This window comes from Nipponia nippon, unplaced genomic scaffold (assembly GCF_047370975.1).
Source record: "Nipponia nippon isolate SJK-2023a ecotype South Korea unplaced genomic scaffold, ASM4737097v1 scaffold_2, whole genome shotgun sequence".
Taxonomy (NCBI): domain Eukaryota; kingdom Metazoa; phylum Chordata; class Aves; order Pelecaniformes; family Threskiornithidae; genus Nipponia; species Nipponia nippon.
The window spans coordinates 2,493,503-2,516,322 of NW_028262336.1; the positions used below are offsets into that span (position 1 = coordinate 2,493,503).

Genomic DNA, 22,820 nt, shown 5'->3' on the forward strand with positions numbered 1-22,820 from the left:
CAAATAGCTATGTAGCCTCCTGACAAAGTGTGTGGCCATCCCTCATGAGTTACTGGTTTGTAACAAGGTGCAAGCTACACCTCACGTGCAAGTGTTCTGAGATGGAATCTGAACGTTCTGCAGATGATCCTTGTCAGCAGCTTCGTAGTTCTCAGTTTTGGTATAAAACATTGATTTATTTAATTCACATTGTGAAGATGCTCTTAGAAGATATTTTAGAGTTAAAAACGCGTTATTACGTACCAATTAGAGAATAACAAAATAAATGTGTTCTATAATTTATTAATTTAACATATTTTGGTGATGGCATTGCAGATGGAATTTGAAAGTTAACAGCGTGTGAAATTTGTGAAGGTAGTAGCATGTTGTAGCCAGTTAGACTTCCCCGCCCCCTTACATTTCAAAGAAGACATGCTTGCAATAGAAAAATATGGACAGCTGTTCAGCCCTGGCATGTTTGGAACATGCCAGTCTATCAGAATTAAATTTTACCCTTTTACAGTTTATAAATATATAAATTGCATACTGATCTTTCAAAGGCAATGCTATAACAAGAAGTTCCACACCAAAATGCCAAGGTGAGTCTCTTCATTGACTAGATCTGTTGTTGGCTTTTAGAGAAAGAAGAACGCTGTTTGTTACATTGGGAAGGAAGAATTGCAATTAGTGGCACTGAGAAAACATTTGTAATAATTGCATTAATGTGCAATGGAAATATCCTCATTGCTCACATATCAATATTTAATGAATAGATTTTTCCAGAAAGAGGTATCTTAAATCTTTAGCCAAATATTCACTTCGTCAGAACTAAATCAAGATCTAAAGAAAAAGGTATTCTTTCTTTCTCCACCTCCTTTAAGATTTAAGCGGTATAAAGGAATCAAAAAGAACTGGAACTGGAAACAGATTGCTTCTGCAAACCTTGTCTATTCATAAAGCTTGGTACTGCATGTAGCTTTCTAGCAGAGTGGTGTTAGGACAGCCTTCTGTAAGGACCCTTTTTCCCATCCAGCTGATCTTCTAAAGCATAAAGAAGTGTGGGAAAAGAAAAGTGTTCTTTTCCGTAGCACGATTCTGGCAAAGTAAACATCTGCCTAAAAACAGAGTTTTAGATTTTTTTTTTTTTCCTGAACCTAATTTTTCAATTATGCTGTTGTAAATTCCCTTTTCCCTAATAGGAGATCAAACAGGAGGGAGATACAGATCATGTTTGTTGGAACATCTTTTATTCATTAAGCTGATCTTTGTTATATAATTGATTATTATTGAGAGCAGCTATTTACTCAACACATTCCTTTATTCACTCACATAGTTTACTCAAGCACTTGCATGCTCACTCATACTTGCCTGGCTGGTGCAACGGTTGGGAGGCCAAACCTACCTGCCTTCTCAGAAGCAGGGGGTCACATTGATGGAGCAGGGGCACCTAGATAGCTGTTGGATGTGCTGCAAGTCACACCGTTCATTGTGGATGCTAATGTGTGCTAGTGGCCTGGTAGAGATTCAGCAAACTCTTTTTGTCCTTAGTATATTAGTTCTTGCAGATTCAATAGTCTTGCTAGCCTTCAGAGTTGATTAGTCCTTGGTAAGCTTTCACCTGCTACCTTCTCGGCAAGTACTCCTCTCTTTGACCTGTTGGGTTTTTTAAAAACTATTTCTCCGTACAAACCTTTAGATATCTATATAATCCGTTCACACAAATTCACAGAAGGGGCCTTTATGACATTGAGAAGAAGCGTATATGTCCATTACTTCTACAAACTCTTTTCTCTGTGTATGTGCCCCTTAAGTCTACCTCTGCAAAGAAAACATCTGCATCTATCTTGTTCTTTTTCATTGTTCCACCAGGAATATATAGACAACATTTTAAAGCAGGAAGATGAGTTGGAAGAGATGAATGTAAAAGAACCAAGAACAGAAGAGGAAAAGGAGAATGCTGCAAGTCTCCTTGAACTAGTTACGGTGAGAGAAATACAGTTTTTAACTGCTTTTTCCAACAAAACCATTGTATTGCATTGGAAGTGTCAGCCTTAAAACACAGCATCATCCGTTAATAAAACAGCAAATGTTAGGATAGCACAGTGCCAGCTCTGCTGTAGTTTAATGGTAAAGCAAAGCCACACTCAGCATTTGGCTGGGCTACTGAATGGCACTACTGCCATTTTGGGGAAGCAATGCTCAAAACAGTTCAAGAGTTTGGCTCTACGGAATGATATATTCCCGAACACACAGGCTAAAAATACTGAAATGTCCGTATCCCGCAACGTTAGGATGAGAATGTTCCCAGTCTGTTGTCATTGCAGGTGGGAGACTTGTATTTCAACCACAGCCACCTCCACAGTGAGAGTTTAAACCCTGCTTTTGGGATGATCCAAAACCAATCTGGAGGCATAGTGTTATTACTGCTGAATAGCATTTATGTTTTTGGAAAATGTGCTCTCCTAATTTGCACAGCTAATTAGAGCATGAAAAGAAAAGGGAGGGGAATAGGGAATGGGAAAGGTGGGAAAATAGGGAAAGAGGGACTTGGGGTAGCAGTCAGGAAACAGTAAGGTTAGTGGGAGGTGAGTGGTAAAAAATATTAGAAAAGCTCAAGCAGCAAAAGTGCGTGGGGTGAATTAGGATGAATGAGAGAAACACTGCTACATCTTACATAGAGAGTGATGAGTTTGCTCTATTTCAGTTATTTAAATTATTCATTTCTTACAGCTTCCTTTCATTTGGTACCTTGCATGATGTGAATTCACACGCTAGATTTTTAGTAGTTATTAAACACTGGTTTCTTTTTTTAGTCTCATTTAAGAAATACTTTTATTTTCATTTAATCAATGAATTAAAATTAATAATAGTAAATGAATCAATGAATTAAAAAAATCTGACATTTGAAAAATAAGATCTAGCCCTGTTAGTTTGAATATTACTACCAGATGATCTATCCACCTTTCAAAAGTGAATGTATTCTAGCAAGCAAACATCATCTTAGCTTTAGAGTCTACCTTTTAAACATTGTCTCAACGTGCAAAAACATTAGGCATGAGATCTTTCCAGTTTTAAATGCTGTTAATTTCCTTTTCATAGTTTTCTGGATAGAGCTATAACTTTACTATTATTTTTTCCTTACAAGCTTAAAAAAACCCCATGTAATTCTAGAATTTGTCTCTGAACTTTTTAGCCAAGTTAGCATTTTCATTTGCTGCAACTAAAGTCAATTTTTTTATATTACAAGCTTCTGTATATTACCTTGCTCAGTACTTTCAAGTGACGTACAAGTTTTAAAAAGAGAGTAAAGAAATACCTAGCAAAAAAAACCAGGAAGAAACTCGCAGCCGCTCTGGAAAGAGGAACACAGAGAAGTGATCTATCAGCACCTCCATCTGCCTCTGTCCTCTAGGCAGGCATTTATTTGCTTTGGTGAGATCCAGGTGCTGAATCTCACATGCTGCCCCGTTCCAATGGACTTGTCTAGTGACTGTTGTTGGTTGTACCAGCTACCATAAGCCCGTTTCCAAGTACAGATTTCACATTGGACAACTATTTTTCCGAGCAGTAGAGCCTTGCTGTGGACCTGCTGCCACCCAGGAATCGGTGTCGCACTCCTCCCGCGTCTCCGCTGTTCCCCAGCTCTGTCAGAACCTAGACTGCCTCGTCGCAGGAACTCTGGTTTCCAGCTAACTGCTTCAGGGACAGCGTAAGAGTAAGGGAAATGGCTTCGTTTAGAGTCTCTTACCCCCCAAACACTTCACTGCAAACCAACCACAAGAGAGACCCTCAGTAACGAAGCCTACAAATTCCTGAACATATTTCCCATTTGACTTCTTGTTGTGACTATGAGTTTTAGATCTGGTTCATATCCTTTGCAGAAGGATTTGAGTTTGCATATGAACTGGCTTAGTTGATTTAATAAACAGCAACCATATAAAATACGAAGCCACCTGTGAAGCAGGTCATCAAGACCTACTGTTTAGACCAGGGAAATTGTACTTCATTTCCTTTTTCACCAGCTCATGTTTTCTAACACACTGTGAAATACCTCCATTCTTGGAGTCGCATTCTCGGGTAACAAGATAACGCTTGTTTAGGACAGAAAGCCTTCGAACAGGGTGCTGTGGTTGTGAGGTCCGTTTCTGGCATGGTCACAGTTATTCCTTCTTCATTGCAGTCTTTCCCTAACTGGGAGAAGTCAACTGAAAACCCCTGTGACAGAGGTAATAAAAATCTAATATGTACCTTTTAAAATAGTAAAATATCATAGTAAGTTTTTAAGTACTGTAGTATTATTTTTAAAGAAGGAACATAAAGGTGAATTCATCTATGTGCTATCTACGTGCTTCTGTGCGATTTCTCACAGGTGATTAGAACTTGTTAGCATCGATGATGCAGTACCTCTAAAAAACAGCTCCTCGGCATGTGTATTTGGCATTTTCACTCACGTTTCTGCATGTATTGAGTTTTCTTAGGTATAAGAACTATGACAGTACTTGGTTACTTTTATACAAGTATCAACTTTTCAGACAAGTTTTTCAAAGCAACTGGATAAGTCCTGGTTATTTATTACACTTGAAAATCTGCTCTTAAATGATCATGTGTTTTTGTTACATTAACCTTGCCTGCGGGAAAGATGGAACAATGTATTAGCTCTCCCTGGTGGATTTCTGTTGAGGTTTTCATAAGATACTTGTTAACATTTAGTAATGTTTTCAATAGGTACAAACAAGAATTAAGATGTTTTTGTTTCTTTTAAAATCCATAAGCCTTTCCCATAGAAAAATCCATAGTATTCAGTCCCATAGTGATGCTAGCCTTTAATGTGTTATTTTTCTGCCCTTCCTGCCTTGTCAAGAGTATTTCTGCTTGTTAAAAAAAGCATACTGTGCAAAGTAAATGGAAACTGCTGCAGCAAATGCATACTACACAGTTTCCCGATTTAAAAACATAGTTAAAATGGAGGCGTACTTGTAACGTACCCTTATTAATGAAGAAGATTGTGTGAAAAAGCAGCTCTTTAAGATAGGCAAAAATAGAAAAAGGAAAATAAAAGTATATTTTTATGGTGAAAAATCTGACAAAAAAAAACCAAAGCGAAACCAAAAGAAAAAAACTAACTTTGAAGTTTGCAATTACATAATTCCCAAAACACTGAGAGATGTTGTCATGATCAAATAGGATCATCTCTCTGAAATACTCAGACCTCCTAAATTTTCCCATGGAAATTTATTTGCAACCAAGGAAACTTCTTTGGGCACACAGCTTAGGTGTGAGGCATGAAGCAAGCAACACGTTTTATAGAAGATGTCAGAGGACAGGGAAACTCTTTAGTAAAGCCCCAAAGCTGGTCAGTCTTAAATACGGAAAGATTGGCTTTTCTCCATTATACATATTGAACTAGTAGTTCCTTCTGTGAGAATGGCTGTGAAGCAGCCATGATCAAAACAATTAAGCACAACTTAAGTAAGCTGAAAGCAGTAAAGGTCCCTGAAGGCCCACATTATTTTCTTCAGCTGGAGATAGAGACCTGGAATGTTGCTCCCCAGTCAGAAAGTGGCTGAATGTCAGCAACTTTTCCTATTCACAGGCATTTGATTTGTACCTGGAAAAAACACAAAGATATTTCAGGAAATACAGGGTAGGGGAACTTAATCTGCTTCTGGTTCTTTCTACATTGACTTGAATTATTTTCCTACCTGTTAATGTTCTGAAATTGATTTTGGAATGAAGTTCTTTCTGCCTCTTCCCTCCCAGTAATAAAGAATCTGTTAGGTTTTCATCAAGTGACAGAAAGATGCATTAAAAATATATACTTGCATGGTTTTTATTCATAACACTTAGCAGTGCTTAGCAGAACACGCATATTCAATAATACCCTTTACCTTGCAGCTCACGTAACTGAGCTGTATGAACAGGCGGTGGCTTCTCATCGCCAGTGTCACACAGAGAAGACGATCGCTGCCCAAAGAGAGGACCAACGGCGGAGGTTCAGGTAGGACAGACCAGCGAGAACTGATGCAAGTGTAAATAATGCAAAGGATGGAACCAAGCGCACAGGCAAGGCGATGTACTTTGCTGACTGTCATTAAGGACCAGGACCTAGATCTTCTAGATACATATCACAATGTTTTACTAGCTTTTCCTATGATCATTTGTCCCTGTGTGCCTCTTCTTTCCTTATCTCGAAGATACTTTAAAGTTTGTTGGAAAAGGATTTTGAGGGTTTCTGTGATTAAAAAAATATAATAAAAATGCAGATATGAGTGAACAATTTTGCAGCAAACCATACAAGTGGAAGTCAGGAGTCACCTGAGATGTTCATATAAAATACTCTTACAAAAAGCATTCTCTTTCCAGGGTTATCTTGTAAATATTTTTGTGCTTATAAAACATCGTGCTAGTTTTCTCATTTTCACTACTTGTTTCTTCCCTGATCATTTAGCCCAGAAGGAGTAACACCAGTGTCCAAGTGGCAGAGCAGACTAGAAGAGTACAGGTAATAGTATTAGTAGGGCAGAAAGTTGATTATTTTAAGAGCCAACTTAAGTCTGTTTTTGGAAAGACTGTTGCTGATTTCACCAGGTCTTGGGTAATGGTTCAGTGGTTTGCTGGCAAATAACGGGGTGTTTTCTGCAACAGAAATGCTGAATGGATGGTTTGAGTCTCTCTCAATTTTTTCAAAGCCTAGCACTGTAAAGTTAAGTTATGCTATTCAAAACAAGGCTGAAGTCAAAGTCCTGTGTTCTGTTTGCTGGCTCGGCCACCAGCATGGAAAATAATTTAAATTAGTATTTTCAAATGCTGATGCTGTAGGTTAAGATTTGGGTATTTCACACATCCTGGCTGATTTTTCAGAACCCCAGACATGTCTATCACGTGATGGTGCTTCAAAGCTGCTCAAGGCAAAACAGTCCCAGCTCTCTCAGCCTCCTCTCATATGAAAGATCCTCCAAACCCTTAATCATCTTTGTGTCCCTTTTCTGGACTTGCTTCTTTAAGTCCATGTCTTTTGATGTATCAGGGAACCCAGAACTGGACACAGTACTCCACAGGTGGTTTCACCAGTGCCAAGTAGAGGGGAAGGTTCACCTCCCTGCCTGCTTGGACCTGCTGACAACTCCTCCTAAGGATTCTGCTGGTCATCTTTGCCACAAGGGCGCACTGTTGGTTCACATTCATTTTGGTGTCCACCAGGACTCCTAGGTCCTTCTTTGCAGAGCTGCTTTTCAGTGCTGGGCACGGTGCCTTAAGTCCCCCATGGGGACCACGCGTTATGAACGTGAGGCTTCTTCCAGTTGTCTGAAGAAGGCCAGATCTATCTCTTCTTCCTTATTTATATGCATATGCTTGGTGCGACCCCACTTCAGCTCTGGTTTGTTGATTGTGATGTCCCTTATGTCCCTTGTGATATCCCATCACCCCAGGCCCTTTGCTAGCCTACCACATCCACTGCTTCCTTGCTTGGTTGTGGAGGCTTCTCTCCCTCCCCTCTTCATTGTGGAGTTCACTATAAAAGTGCAGGGTACGCTCGTGGTTTACACCCTGGCAATGCAGCTGCAGTTCCGAGGGCATTTTAGGAGGCAAAACATGTGGACAGTAGGTAAACTCATTATCTTTAAGTAGAACCTTAAGATTAGGGTCATCTTAAAAATCAGTGCCTTACTGAAGCAATGCCCATTTTTCCACATTTGAACATTCTGCTTTGGGAATTAGCTGTCCCTCAGTTTCCTGTTGGCGAAGTATTTCTCATGGGGGTCCTGAGGCAGGTGCTATAATCTTCAGGTTAGAAGTGGTTTTACAGGAAGATGTGTGTATGCGTATAAAAATCTTTGTCATGCTTAAAGTTGTATTTAAGGCTGACCCTCAACTTTAATTCTAACCCACTTTGCTTCACTTGCTCTTATTTTTAAAAAATTGCCCTTTATCTCCCACTGATAACTGGTGAAGCTGTTTGATGAGTTCAAGAAAAAAAATCTATATAGGTGCTTTGAAACAGTATATATTGCTAAAAATGTACATTTCACAATCAGATAAATAAATTTTCATGAGAATTTCTGCTCAGGTGTAAATCAAGAGTCACTGCATTTCAGTCTTCAGATATGGTAATTCACAAAAGCATTTGAAAAAAAAAATACGACTAATCTCAAAGCCGCTATTAATTGAGAGAAAAATATGGTTTTTTGGAAGGTAAATTTACAGACTCTTAATCTATGGAGATAAATAATTATATTGTTGCATTATATAATTCTTTAGTACCACACAAAAACTTCTCATTTAAGTGTTGTGCATTAAAACCGTTATCGTTTTCAGTTCTAGAGGAAAGGGCTTTCTGGATCTATCAGATCCATCAAATTTCTCAGTGTAATCCAAGCACAACTGTTTAAATTTAAAGAATTAAAAATATGCATTTAATTTATGTAGAAATAGAAAACCTGATATGTGAACTAGGATTAACACAAAGTCATCAGTAACATACATTCATTCACGATGGAATTAAAATAATTATATTGACAGCTATTTAGGTCATTCACTATTTCTTAGATTAAACAGAATAACTTGAAATGGTGATGAACTAATATTATAATCAGAAACTTGCTTTTTCTTATTATTGTGAAAGGTTAAATAGCAATTGAAAACTAAGATCTTTTCCACCCTACTTCTTAATTACTTTTGGACTTGCATGAGATTAAAAAAAACTTTTATAATTTCGGATTTATATTTTAATATAGCATTTTACACTGTTTTGCAAACTATTTAAAGAATGACTTTAAATATATATATATCTCTCTATATGAGTGTATATATATATATATATATATATGAGTAGCCAGCACCCAAGAACATCATGGGCAATTCTGGCTCTAAAACCAGCGTCAAAACTCTCAACATGATTAAGAGTGGTAATTCCATGGCTGATATTAGGCCCTGCAAGCCAGGGAAACTATAGTAGTGTAAAACTGGAGTAAATCAAGCTGAAAACATTAACCCGTCTTTACTCTGGTGAATCTTACCTTCGGAAGTTTGAACAGCTTTTTCTGTATCCACAGAGCCATCAAGTTTTTCTGTGATAAAATAAGGAAATTAGATTAATTGTGTATTATAAATTCTAGCAATGCATCTGAAATACCACTTCTCAGATTTAAATGTTTGTTGGAAGGTTGGAAAGACACTACTGGCAGTCTCAGACGTGTTCCGCAAGGCGTAGAGAACTGGAGCATGCTTTGAGGAGGAGCTCTCTGTAGCAGCCAACCCACAGTCAATGTGCATTTTGATCAGCTCTTCCAAAAATCAGTGTCTGAGGAGGACGTTTTCTCTGCAAGCCAGACCAGCCCGTTCTTGATCTATCACTGAGAAAATTGCCAATTACAAGATTATCGCTCAGTGTGATTAACCAGAACAAAAAAACGCCACTTGCCTTTATCCCTTCCATTCCTTGATGTTTCAGACATAACACTGAAAAACTGGGTTAACTCAGTTATGCTTTTTTCTTTCTTTTCCTTACCAACAATGTTAAATATTTCTTAGGAAAGAACTTGATGAAGGAAAGAAGTCCTTAATGGCAATAAGAAACAAAATATTTCCTCCGTATTTTGAATCAGAATTCGGCAAGGAGTTTTTCCTGAAAGAGGTAACGTAGCTGAAAACCAGATGACCTTGTGTTAGGCCAGGTATTTTCTGTCACACTCGCACAAAGACAGTTGTCGGTTTACATCTCAGCCTCCATTTATCTCAAGAAACCATTACAGAGGACAGCTGTGGCAGGATTAATACCAGGAATTATACGCCCTTGTCAAAGGAAACATATCGTGGAGGTGGTATGTGTTATATTGAGCACAAACTCTGCAGATTCCTTACGTAAACTCTGGAGAGAGTCTGAGTCAGAGCAGAAGCTGAACCTCGGCTCTTTTCACCTGCCTTTCAAAGGCCCCTCTCTGCCAGCTGGAGAGGGAATTAGTGAGAGCAACCCTCCTGGGTTAACGGTGGCCGCGGGAACTCTTCTGTTGTGATCTCACCTGATAAATGCTCCAAGTGCATAAAGCATACTCAGAAAAGTGCTTTGGAATCTGAGGTATAATTATGTATATTTTTATAGTTACCACTTTGGTTCTGCTTCTTTGCACACACACCCCTTTTTTTTTTTCTCCTTTTTTGGGGGGGAGGGCGGGGGGGGCATCTGCTGGTTTTTCCTAAGTGTTTAGTGGGGAGACCTAAGCCCTCTTACTTTTCTCCAGTTTCCTGATGTGGAAGCACTGTCTATGGAACTTCCTCCAGTTCAAAAAAAACAAAGCGGGAATTTCCTTCTAGAGATGACCAAAAAACCCAGTAGAGGTAACTTGAGCTCTTCTGCCTGGTAACGTTTTAGTATCTTCGTTGTTTTATCCAGTTGCCTCATTTCATATTGCAGTTAAATCTAAGATTACTTTATCTGACCCTATGTATTGCCAGTCATTTTGACACATGAACTGCGTGGACCGCAGTGGCTATATCTATTCTGATACATGAAACGTGCCCAGCGGCATTCCCTGACATTGAGATCCACCAGCACGGAGTAGGCTGTGTAAATTCACTCTCCCAAAACAACACGGCCTTTTCCCTGGCCAAAACTTGTTTACTTGAGAGTGGTTTTGGGGAGACTGCTACATGGCACAGTCAATATCGTGCCGGCATTAATTATAAAATAATGAAATAAATAAATGAAATAAATTAATTAAACTTATTAATTAAATTAAATTTAAAAATAATAAATACATTAAATAAATATAAATTTAACGGTACAGATTATCATGTTCCAGTATCTGGGAATGTTCCTGTTTAATCCACTAATATAAATGTGGTCTATGAGACTTCTATCTTTAGTGTGCTAAAGGAGCCTTTGCAGACACCACTGAGTGTGGAAGCACCACAGGCTTTGGATGCAAAGCAGAACAACTGTGCTATGAGGGGGGGGGGGGGTGTGGGTGTGCCTGCAAAATGCTCAAGAAAAACTTAAATGGAATAAAGAGTAGTTAGGGGTGGATGAGCAAGAACCAAGGAGGCCAAGTGTAGGAAAAGACTAGTATGATTGTAGGGGAAAAAATGGGAGCTGGAATTCTGAAACTCTGTGGTAAGAGGGGCAGCTTGGGGGCTGGGGCAAAGAAATACGGCGTGGGAAACAGGCAGGCTCAGGGGGTTTGGAGGACATGGGAGAAAGCGGTGACTGGATGGCAGGAAGCGGTGGAAGAGCGAACCATCGTCTTCGGTTTGAGCTGTACAGCGCTGGGAGGACTGCTTCAGTTCTGTTGGAAAAGCAGCCCTGAGAAGTTACCGAAATCACGTAGTGAGATTAAAAGTCACGCACAGCAAAGAATCATACCAGGAAAGCGGTGCTCCCTGGGGCTTTCTCGGACCCCTCTAGTTCCCATACTCCCTCATTTTGCAATCACCAGACGACCTGTGTTGGATTGTCCGTTAGCCCTTTAGGGCTTATTGCTCAGTTAGCCAGAGAACAAGAAATGACTAACCACAAATAGGCGGTTTTGATCCCTGTTGCCCAGTGGAGCAAAATGTCACGTGCAGAGTTTACTTAGCCTCTCATGGCTACGTAGGCAGCTTTCAAAGGTTGCCTGCATTAAAGGGGCAAAGACTTTGTGATTTATTTTTTTTATGTGTTTATGAAAACGATGACGATCGTGAAAAACACTTGTCACAGTATTCCATTATTTTCCCTTTAGCATCTGAGTGTCTCAATACTACGAGCGATTCCTCAGCTTCACCTGGCCGCCTGCTGCAGGCTCATTCCAAACCAAAGGAAGGTTCCAGCAGCACAACAGGTAAAGCTCCCTTCCAGAACGTAGTTTGGAGCAGGTTAATATCTATCTTCTTATAACTTTTGACAAAATATTTACAATAGAAATTTAAATCCACCTATCTCTGTTCAGCATTCTGAATGCAAGGCTGGCAGAAATGGAGAGGTATAAAACTGATGGGAGAGATTCCCTCCTTCACCCTAGGAGACTGCCATAACAACGTGAGATGATGGGGATGGTAGAACTGCGGACAAAGCCAAGAAGTAATTTCTCTACTAAAAAAAATTGCACAAGCTGATTTTCCCTGCTCGTTAAAGCCTGTAACAGAAGACTCTAGAACAGAGTTTGCTGTGGTTAAACGGTCTTTGCCGTTTAAGCATCCCCATTCGATTTTGCTTTCCTTGCTAGGTCTACTGTTGTTCACTCTGTTGTCAGGTGACAGCCTTGGATGGTCACGGCTGGAGAGCCACCAGTCTGCTTTGATTAGCCCCAACCTTGACTTTCACATAATGCCACACCAGCCGAGCTTTGGCAGCGCATACTTGCAAAATCTATCCTTGCATCCCATAGTTAAGCTTCCCTTCTCCCCTTCCTTTCCCTTCCACGCATACTGGAAACTTTTCTTAGTAGCGGGGCTCCGCAAGAGCTGTTGCCTTCAAACTTGCTCAATTTCCTCTGTTATTTATGCATAATCCATAGACCTCAGGGCAGATGTACGAATCGGTAATCCCAGAGCCACACAGTAGGTGACAAAAGGCTCAGCGATTTGGAGGGGTGGGGAGAGAGATGCCAAAACTACACGAACTTCTAATGTCAAAGCAAAAATTCTGCTCACCTTTAGGCAAAACAGGGAATGCTAGTGTTTTTTCCATAATGTACGTGCTTGGCTTTTTTTTTTTTTTTTTTTTTTTTTAATAAGCTCTGGGCCATTTGCTGTGTTAGGTGGGAAGCCCTTCTCTACCACCTGCATTTCTGTTGTCTGGGAATAAGAGGGGGAATCTAGAGAAGATGCTCTTCTCAAATAACATGTCTGCCTCCTCGCGGTGACTAACTGACCAGACTTGGCATTCCAGCTAGACAGTGCCTGCAGTCCAAACTGAGAAAAACCAATTCTCTTCAGTACAAAATATTGATCTAGAGGTTGACCCCTGGTGAGAAGACAGCTACCATAATTGTCTTGTGTTTTCCCTTCAGAAGTTATCGGACTTTACAATAAGCTAAATGTGTCTTAGGCTGTCGAGGAAAAGAAGCTGTATTTAGATCTAAGTTGCTCTGGCCATCCCTGTGCTCAGTCTATCTACGTTATACAGTGGAGCACGTTTCAAAGATGACAAGGTAGCTAAGACCATCTTAAGCCCAGAATCAGAAGCATACAGGTCATGCATATGAATGAATTGTTGCCTTCAAGACAATAAATCCTGCTCAGAGCCAGGGCTGCCTAGCCGGTTGTGCTGGCGGAGCTGCACTGCTTTGGGGCCTGAACTGGAATTTGTTTTTCCATGGACATACAGATTTGACTTGAGCGGCCTGGGTCGTTGTGCAGTGCAGGCATGCCTTTGGAATAGTAATGTCCTCGATTTTGATTTTAGTGCTTGGGGTTTTGTACCGCCTCTTCTGTTTTTAATCACTTTCCCAGGTGTTGATATCTTCATTGTGAGTTTCCACTGAGATGCTCCCTACTAATTAGTTCCAATAATCATAGTACAGCTTTATTTACTAGTTAAATTTTAATTTCTTGCTACTATTAGGGGGTTTCTTAATTCCTTTCTTGACCTCTTAAATAAAAATGAGACCAATTCTTCTGTCCTTGGGCTAATCAAATGCTTTCATGGAAAATAAAAGTCTTATCTGAACAAGAACTTCAGGATTAGGCTGAATATAATGCTTTGTTTTTCATGGTTTTGGAAATCTTTCCTTCCCAGACCTAAACACAGCTGCAAGATCACAACAGACACCCTCTCAAAGTAAAGTTCAGAGTCTGCTGGTGAATGCTGCAGGACAGCCAAGAAGAGAGAAAGTGAAGTTACCGTCATCCCTCCAGGGAAGACAACCAAACTCCATACCAAATAAAAGGGTAAAATAACATCTTTTTTGTTGATATTCATATCCTTTTAGTCATCTCTTTTGCATGAAATATTCATTCTGGAGCAATACCATAAGGTATTTTGAATCTCTTTACTGAAACAATAGCAGTTGCAATTTACGTACAAGTTTACTGGCAATTCTAAAAGTACCTTTCCTCTCAGCTGCGAGGACAGACTCGTATGCTGAACGCATAGCTCTGCACCAGGCACCCACATGGAAGCCCTGATTTCCAAAAGAGCAGAGCCTCCCCCGCTCCCCCGATACATCTCAATGGCTTAATGTCTGAAAACTCAAACCAGTATGAATTTGTGGACAATACTCAAAGTGCCTTTTCAGTTTTACTCAAATTAGGGTGTCTTTTTGTAATTCTTCAGGATGAGTGGACAGAGGTCAAATGTAGGTTAAATAACTCTGAACCTAACTTGATGGCCACCAGCTTTACCTGTTGTCTAATATTTTCATTCTGTTTGCAAAGATAGAAGATCCTGTCGCAGGGAAGGTCAACACATCTTCTCTTGCAACAAGAAGACAGCATCTTAGTGGCTTCCACCTCATTCCACCCAGAGTGACGCTTGGAGTGCTAAAGGAAGGCTGCACCTATGCAGCCACGGTGATCCTGAAGAATGTTGGCGTCAACTTCTCAAGGTCAGTTTGGATTCCTAGTACCTTGGTTTTTAACTGTCCAAATATGCATTGCTTGTTAATTGTCAACCTTCTGATCTAAGTAACATGGGATAACAAATGGTATTTTTATATTTGGAATCATTTGATAATGACTGACGGGATATAGGAGAGGAGATAATATTAGAAATACTTCAGCGTTATTTGCATATTAGTGTTATTAGGAAGATGGAAACCAGTAAGGAACAGCAGGTCCTGCATGCATAGCCCTGGCCCACTGCAGATTATTTACTGGTTCTTATCGAACTTCTCAGGTTCAGGGACCAAACTCCTTCATGGTACCCAGTGTTAATTTGGCTTTGGGAAGTACCGCTGGATGCTGCCAGTCTAAATCTAAATGGGCACAGCGGCATTGAGGCAGCCACCTGTCTTCAGCTGTGCTGAAAAAACAGCTTCAGTGATGACACTGGGAACAAGCAGAGGACGAGGACGAAATAAAGCATTTATTTATTCACACGTCACCCCGTCAGCGTGTGGGACAAGAGAGCACCACACTCGGTGGTACGAGTACGTCCATTTCTAGGTCTGCAGTCCAGCAGACCGTCTCTTGCACTGCATGACAAATCGCAAGAAATTATCAGATTTACCCAGCCCCGGTTTAGAGAATATATAAATACAGTAAGAAAATGCTTGTGACTGCTCTTCTGTGCTAGAATTCGTCTTTGGAGTGACTGTACCTATGTTCAGTCACTCCTGCACCAGCACCGCCCCCGTGGTTTCACTTCAGCGACAGTCAGGCAGGTGTGTTTACGACCCCCGTCCTCCCAGGCGCCATACGTGGGATGGAAAATGGGGCAAAGCATATTCCTCCCACTCGGTTTGCTCGTAGCACAGCTGAGGCAAGTGCAGTTATGTACCTTGCCCTTTAGCTTCAAGGAGAGCCTGCAACAAGGGTCTCTTAAGTCCTTACAGCTTCTGGGCTTCCACCTAAGGTCTGGCACTTCAAAACAGCTTCATTTGAATGGTTATAATCCCACCAGGTGGTTTCAAGAATTGCAGTGCTTGGTGGGAAGCTTTCATTTCAGATGGCTCAAAAGCCCCAAAGCCAAATCCAAGCTTTTTAAATTCCTGTGCTCTAAGATAGCTATTCCCACCAAAGTTTTCCAATGTCAGCTTCTCACTCCCACCTATCCTCAGCTACCTCCTGCAGCTGGAGAGGTTCTTAGTTTATTTAGCAGTTAAATGAAAGCTGCCAATCTCATCCATTTGTCCTAAAGGACAGTTATATACTGTTCTCTCAGGAACTTAGAGTAAGCCAAGCTTGGACCACTCCTGTTATATGGGCCTTTTTTCTGCTAGACCCACAGGTCCCAGGAGACGGAGGCTAACTGAAAGCATGGAAATAAATGTCCTACTGTCCTGTTGGTCTGGGTCATTAAAAAGGTGGTTCCTCTTCTTGGCCCTGGTGATAAATGGTCTTTGGTTTTCCCTGCAACATTAGCACCAGTTAAGGAAAACAGTAAGGAGGGCATTAAACGTTCTTGGGCTCAAGTGTGCGAGTCTCGTGGCCCTGGCGTGCTGCAGCTTCCAGATGCTGTTTCTTTGGAGCACTCTTCAGATGGGCAAGCGCCTGCCAAACTTCCCTTTTCGGGATGCGGGTGAGCTATGGTCTGATGGCCTCTTTAAAAAGGGAGTCAAGAGAGGGTGACGGTGACACTACCTCAGCAGTCACAGCATCCCTTTACTGTGGTACCACAGTGCCGGAACGTAAACATAAAGATTTGTGTCTGACGTGTTGTTTCTCCTCCTTGGGTAGCTAATTACCATCAAGAGAGGAGCTCACAGGAGACTTACCCTGCTGGGATCATTGCTAGGCACTTTAGAAACCTGTTCAAGACCAGGTGGGAGACTACTGTACAGCTCCTGCCAGCAGGAGGGATGGCAGAGACAGTGTTGGTTGGTTTTTGTTTTTTTTTTTAATCAGCCTAGTTAGATATGGCCCCAAAGAGACTTTTTTTTTTCCTTTAATGCACATTTAAGCATCATGGTGCATACCAGGAAAAAATCAGCAGATCATATACCAACATCCTAGAGCTCGAGGTGTGTACATTAATTTTTTTTTTCACGCCAGGGCACTACATGTAGACAGTCAAGGAAAATACCACCACGATTCTGATAAATCTAGCTTATCTTTTAAGCCTTTTAGTAGACGCTTCGAGAGGAGAGCTAAGTGACTAGCGGCTGCATGACAGCGGAACATGCCAAGGGCAAAGGTAGGGCCAACGGTGGGCAATTCTGAGCCGCATCTGCCTCACGCTGAAGCCGAAACTTTTCCGTGACAGGGTCGGTAGTTAACTATGTGCTGTCCAAACTGTCCGTACCTTAGCCTGAACGTGTTGGGACACCCTGACAAAAAAATCAAGTCCGGTGTCTCCTAACAGCCAGCACTCCAGAGAAAGCGCAGGAGTTCTGACAGCCGGTTTGTAATTCTGCCAGAGCTTCCATAAGATGGAGCCCCGTACCAGGAATGCCTCTTCTGCTGCCTCTCCTTTAACAGCTCCTGGTGCAACTGCACGCTGGTAACTGTTCTCAAGGTAGAAGTGAAAATCACAAGATAAAGTCCAGAGCCATGCAAAAGTAGAGGTCATATCTGCTCTGATGATCTTTAGAGACCGTAACAGTGGAAGCTGCGTGCGCAGCAGGAGTGCACAGATGTGAAACAATCAGTGAAGATGTGAAACTACTGCCTTCGTGGGTACCGTGAAATTAAAGAGGGTTACTTACACAAAATTTATACCAGTATCATGCCTTCTACAATAGAAGCATAGCAAAAGACATTAAATAAAGGCCGTTAAGGATTTCTGGGTGTGCAACCCACAGGTGTTTGCCAAAAAGGTGTAATTTGTACTTCACCTTCCTTTGCGTACGCAGGCCGAGAATGCTGACGTTTCACATTCTGTTGAGGACCAGGCAGTGTAACAAGCTCTTTGGAGACTGACTTTAGCCCAGTGATCTGCTCCTTTGTTTTTTTGTTAGAAACCTGAGCCTTGGCGAGGAGCCCAGGGTTACCGCTGCAGCCCAAGCCGTACACTGTGACGGGAAGGATGAGCTAAAAAAAATCCTGCTGTCGCTTGCACGAGCGGCGGAAGGGCAGGTGGCCTGCTCCCAGCAGCGCCCTTCTGCCTGCCTGAAACCGTGTCTGGCAAGCTAATTCTCTTCTCTTTCCGACAGGTTTCGGGTGAAGCAACCACCTCCGCACACAGGGCTGAGAGTGACGTACGCGCCAGGACCTGTAGGTTACACAGATTTTTTGGTTTTTGCTAGACTCAGCTGGCCCTCGGGCCATCAGGGGCCCTCTCGCTCCGTGTCTGGGAATAGAGCCGGCAGGGTACAGGAATTGTTTCGAGTTATTTGAAGTGATGCTGCCTTCAACCGTGCACCCCGACTCTCAGAGCCTGCACCGGGATGCAGAGGGATAAACGTGTTAAGGTCAGGGGAAAGGAGCAGGTCAAGCACTGAGGTTGGAGGGCTTTTTTGAAGCAAACAGGATACTCTGCCACTACCTCCGAGTTTTCCCATCGTTTAGGGTATTTGTTGTATCTGCTCTGTCTTACACCTAGACTTTATCTCCTGCCTGATACCTTCAAGAGTTGAACCTAGTAAACTCTTGCCTCGGGCGTTTCTTCTCCTGCTTGCAGCTATTCTCCATGTGAAGGCTTTTATCCAGCAAAGCACCACAGCATGTGAAATTGTCCCATTAAGTGGGAAGCTTTCCTGCTTCCTGCTCTTGTTCAGTCTCTCTCTTCACCTGCGTGCCCTATCTGAACAAATCTTGTGCTGGCCAGCGTCCCCACAGCATCCAGGTAACGCCAGGCAATATCCTTGCCAGTGCTTTTACAGGCATGGAAGCAAGCAGCAATGACTTGTGCAAGGAGGCAGTGCCAGAACGCGAGTTAAACCTCCTACTCCAGAGCCCCAGCCAAGACCCAGCACTTAAAATGGCTGGAATAATTTCCATTCTCTTTTCCTCTCCACGCATCCATCCCTTTTGTATCTCCCTTTTCTCCCTACCTCTACGTTCTTTTTAGACTAGACTAGTTCAGTTGGAAGGGACCTACAACAACATCTCATCCAGCTGCCTGACCGCTTCAGGGCTGACCGACAGCTAAAGCATGTTATTAAGGGCATTGTCCAAATGCCTCTCAAACACTGACAGGCTTGGGGCATGGACCACCTCTCTTTTTTGCTTCTCTCCCAACTTTCCCAATTCCCCTTTTCCCTCTGGAACCTAAAAGGAAATTTACGGGGGAAAAAATACAAACACCTGGCAGTTTTCTTTCAAACTGCAATGTGAAGAGACGCTGTTTTGTCCAGACCTTTCCAGTGGAACAGACAGCGGGTACCTGGCACGCACAATCACGTGCGCTGGGCACCAAGTCTTTAGTTTCATCAGGCAGCGCAGAACAAGAACCAGCCGCACGCGCTGGATCGTGTACGCAACGCGCCTTACTGCGAGCAATCCGCTCTCTCCTAGGTGGCAGCAGGCTTGCAGGTGGAACTGGAGATAGAGATTTTTGCCGTGGTAATTGGAGGGGAAGATACCGGTGGCCTTGAAGAAATTTCCCACGATATTGAAATATTAACAGAAACAGAGACGCTTCTCCTGCCTGTGAGAGCAAATATCCTTTGTTGTCGTCCTTCCCGCACCCACCTTCTAGCATCAGCCCTGGGGACCATCCGTCTGTCAGGAGCCCTGAGCATCGCTTCCAGCGCAGGCTGCTCTCCTAAAGCAAGCTTTAGGGTCCTCTTCAGAAGCACACGAATGGGTGTTTTCAAAAGCAAAACAACTGAACATTTTAAGATTCTGACCCAAAAGCAATTTATGTTAGTGAAAAGTGGGGAAAGGAAGAAGGGTAAGCCCAGACAGATGTGACTTTTCAAGAATAAATGAAAAGAACAGGAACTCTTTCCCACCACCCCCAGTGGAAATCCTTTACAAGATTTCTGAACCTACAGTAGCATCCGATGGTGCATCCTCATGAGCACCAAGGTCGTGTGTCAGCCTGGGTGCTAACGAGACAACCCCCGTGTCAGCAGAGACGCGAGCACAGAAGTGCACAAATGCCGTCAGAAATTAGCCCAGCGTGGGTTCAGTGGGCTTTTCAGTTGTGTAATTGAGGACAGAGGTAGAGGTAAAGAAAATAAAGTCAAGAACTATTATTTCTCTTTCCCTTGTGCTCCAGAAACTATAATTATTTTTTGGATAAAATTACAGGCTCATTTTTTAAGGGCAAGTTCTGAAGAAAGGATGAAGTTCTGTTTGACTTTTACTCAAATTTACACTTAAAAGCCTGGGAGGTCTTCTGAAAACCTATACAATAAATAGCAAGGCAAGGTGCATCCAAACACTTTTTTTTTTTTTTTTAATTACCACACCAGAAACTCCACTCCTGGTAAGGGCTGCCCTTATGAAAGAAAGATCTTCAGGGGTGTCTGAGACTGACCAGCGTAACAGCTAACAGCAACTCCACGGTGACTTTATATGCCCTGGAAGTGACACTGAAACTCCCCAAATTTGCTTCATAGTGACCCAGAGGAGCCTTTTGTGCCCATTATCGCGGAGCTGAGCTGGACAGGACTGGTGGCACAGTAGCAGAACCAGTTCCCGCTCTGTTCCCGCTCACCCAGCCCTCGGACACGCAGCTGCAGACCAGCCTCCAAAACACCTGCCCTTCCCCAGTGTTTTACCTCATCTTTCGTCTTTGAGCTGAGGCCAGTAGTCCAGATTGAAGTTGTTTCACAGCCTTATTTCCAGAATTCCTTCTGGCCTCCATATATATTATTTTAGTTCTATAAACGCACAGAAATGGCTGGAGCCTTAACATGATATTCCAGCTGTGTTAACCAGTGCCATTTACGAGTGCCGCCCACAAGGATACCCCAAGGGTGGGATGGCAGCGACAGCCCGGGCAGTTCCTGCAAGCCCCACGCCGCGGCTCCGGATTACGCTACCCCAAAAGCTTTCTAGTTAAGGTAAGTACTGCACGCAGCGATACCGGCTGTAAATCACATCACAGTTGTTTTACCTCCTCCTCTTGGCTTCTGCAAAATATGCGCACATCACGCACACGACAGCCCGAGATGAGAAAAGGGGAGCACCGTGCAACATTAACCAAAGGGAGCACGGCAGGGGGTCACAGACGACTGTGACCGCTCAGGTCCGCGGAGGCACTCGCAGCAGAGCCTCCCCAGTCCGGTCCCAAATCCGTCACTTAACTGTCTCCACATTAAACAAGCCATTGAGCCTCCTGGCAGCGGGAGGCTGGATTTATTGCAGTTAAGCCCTAATAAATCAGCCTCTCTTTAACACTCTTCACTTTCTAAAACCAAGTCTTACTGCTGACCCTTTGACACTGACAGCAAGTCTAAGGGACCGGAGTCTTACAGATAGACAGGGCAACCGTAGCAGAAGTTCAAACACATGCAACCCTCTGCACGCGTGCTTTCATACAGCACGTTTCTGTAACCTGGGAGAATCAGACTCCCTACAGAGAACGGGTAAGTCTGCCCTGCCAACAAGAAAGCCTTATCGGGAATTTCTCCTCAAAGCACCAGCCAACACGTTTAAAATTAGGCTGGTGTTTCCTCTCGCCCACGTCAACTCGGGTGCTCTACAACACAATCGATGGTGACAGTTCATAAGCAGGAGCCCTGTGGATGTTTCTTCTTAAGAGTCCCCGTTTGCCTCGTATGTGTAACACTGACATCACCTTTTTCTTTCAACTGTACCATCTGTAAGCCTGCCGTGTTATCTAGCAAGGCAGTACAGACCTCCCCGCTCTATCTCATGTCCTCTCCTCTGGAGAAACAGAAGAGCGACCGCATCAGTCAGTTCTCAAAAGAAACACAGCCGAGACATGCACCTCTGACTGCTGCATCTGCTCTGGGGCTGCCCGCAGTATTTCAAACATAGCTTTTTTCCCTGTTTAAATATCTTCTTACCTTTTCCAGTGTGGAATTTTACCCCAGAGTAAGAGACAATTATAGCCTAGAAGAACAGAGAAGTTAATGCCTTCCAGCTGAGGGCTTACAATCTGGAGCTGATCAGCGAAGGCAATTTATACAAACTTCTCGCTCTGTGTTGAACTGGAAGAGAAGCACTCAGGCAGTCAGGTCACGTTTCGGTGAGACGGCCCCCTGTCCCAACGCGGTCCCCTACGGCCCGGCACTAAGCTATGGCTGTCGGATCATCTCTGTACACTGGATGTACACCAGTCTAGTTTTTCCTGCCAAGTCTTGAGTCCTGGAAATTCTGATCAGTGTCATCTCCCATCAAAAGCTCCAGGTGGAGAGAAACCACCTACCTGGTATTCTCCTCCCACAGCGCTAATCCAGCTACTCGTTAAGCTCACAAAACGTGCGACACTGGCGCTCCTAGGTTAAGTCCTGTATTTGGTTAAGTAGTCTTGTTCAGTCAGCCAGAATAGAAACAGTTGAGTCTTTGCAGAGGCGCGTGACAACTTCCTAAGTCCGTATCCCCTTTCCCAGGTGATTATCACCAGAGCCAATGCTTCTCTCCATCGAGACCTAGAAACGTCCCTGCAATATTAGGATCGATCACTAATTTGCCACATCTCCTAGTAGAGACCAACAGGCAAAAATCACCAATGAAGCACCACCTGACTGAACTTAGTAATATCTCATTTATAGTTTCTTAGTTATTTCTCATTTCATTTAAAACATTTCATAAAGATTCTCTTAATACACTCAAAATGAAATACTGCATAGAAAGCTGCCCATGAAAGCCTTCAGTATTCCTAAGAGTAAATTGCCCCTCCTGAACTTGTGGTCATTTTTATTCCACTCAATTTGTGAAATAAAACCAAACTCTTTATCGAGTTGAAGCCCGGTGAGAACCCTTTCTCGTGTTGTTCCCTTCCAACAAGAAGGGCAGAGGCCAGTTCTGCCGAAGCCAGTGCGTAGCAATCTCGGTGCTCCCACACCACTTGCAAGGAATCTGGACGGAATGACTGGGTTTGCTTCAGCAACGGTACAGAGGTGGAGCTGGGGCTTGGTTTGCCTCCTTTCCTTTCGTGTTAATTTTCTCTCCTCTTTCACTACAGGTCAGAGCCCTAGAAGAACAGGATGAAGATCAGCAATACTGAAATACCCAAATTTTAGTCCAACGTTATGGAAACATCCCAGTGTTTCATTTATTTCATCAGATTAATGTGAATAAATATTTTGTCTGTCCCCTATTATTGGGAAATGTGGTCCAAAAGTTGCACGGCCTTCTGACATGACTGAATGCAATTAGTGGAAAGATTACTGTATTTCCACCCC

The 22,820-nt window shown here is 42.7% G+C and overlaps 1 protein-coding gene across 1 annotated transcript in view; it reads left to right on the top strand.

Moving 5' to 3' along the window:
* The window catches only part of SPAG17 (sperm associated antigen 17), a 111,012-nt gene extending 88,948 nt beyond the window's left edge, over positions 1 to 22,064 (top strand). The window contains exons 37-48 of the mRNA XM_087756878.1: positions 1,849 to 1,962; positions 4,160 to 4,205; positions 5,875 to 5,977; positions 6,428 to 6,481; positions 9,511 to 9,613; positions 10,218 to 10,314; positions 11,697 to 11,795; positions 13,694 to 13,845; positions 14,332 to 14,501; positions 17,709 to 17,769; positions 19,012 to 19,406; positions 20,359 to 22,064. Coding sequence (XP_087613004.1) covers positions 1,849 to 1,962; positions 4,160 to 4,205; positions 5,875 to 5,977; positions 6,428 to 6,481; positions 9,511 to 9,613; positions 10,218 to 10,314; positions 11,697 to 11,795; positions 13,694 to 13,845; positions 14,332 to 14,501; positions 17,709 to 17,769; positions 19,012 to 19,406; positions 20,359 to 20,509 — 1,545 coding nt within the window. The 3' untranslated portion in view covers positions 20,510 to 22,064. The remainder of the gene's footprint in view (positions 1 to 1,848; positions 1,963 to 4,159; positions 4,206 to 5,874; positions 5,978 to 6,427; positions 6,482 to 9,510; positions 9,614 to 10,217; positions 10,315 to 11,696; positions 11,796 to 13,693; positions 13,846 to 14,331; positions 14,502 to 17,708; positions 17,770 to 19,011; positions 19,407 to 20,358) is intronic.
* The last annotated feature ends 756 nt before the right edge of the window (positions 22,065 to 22,820 follow it).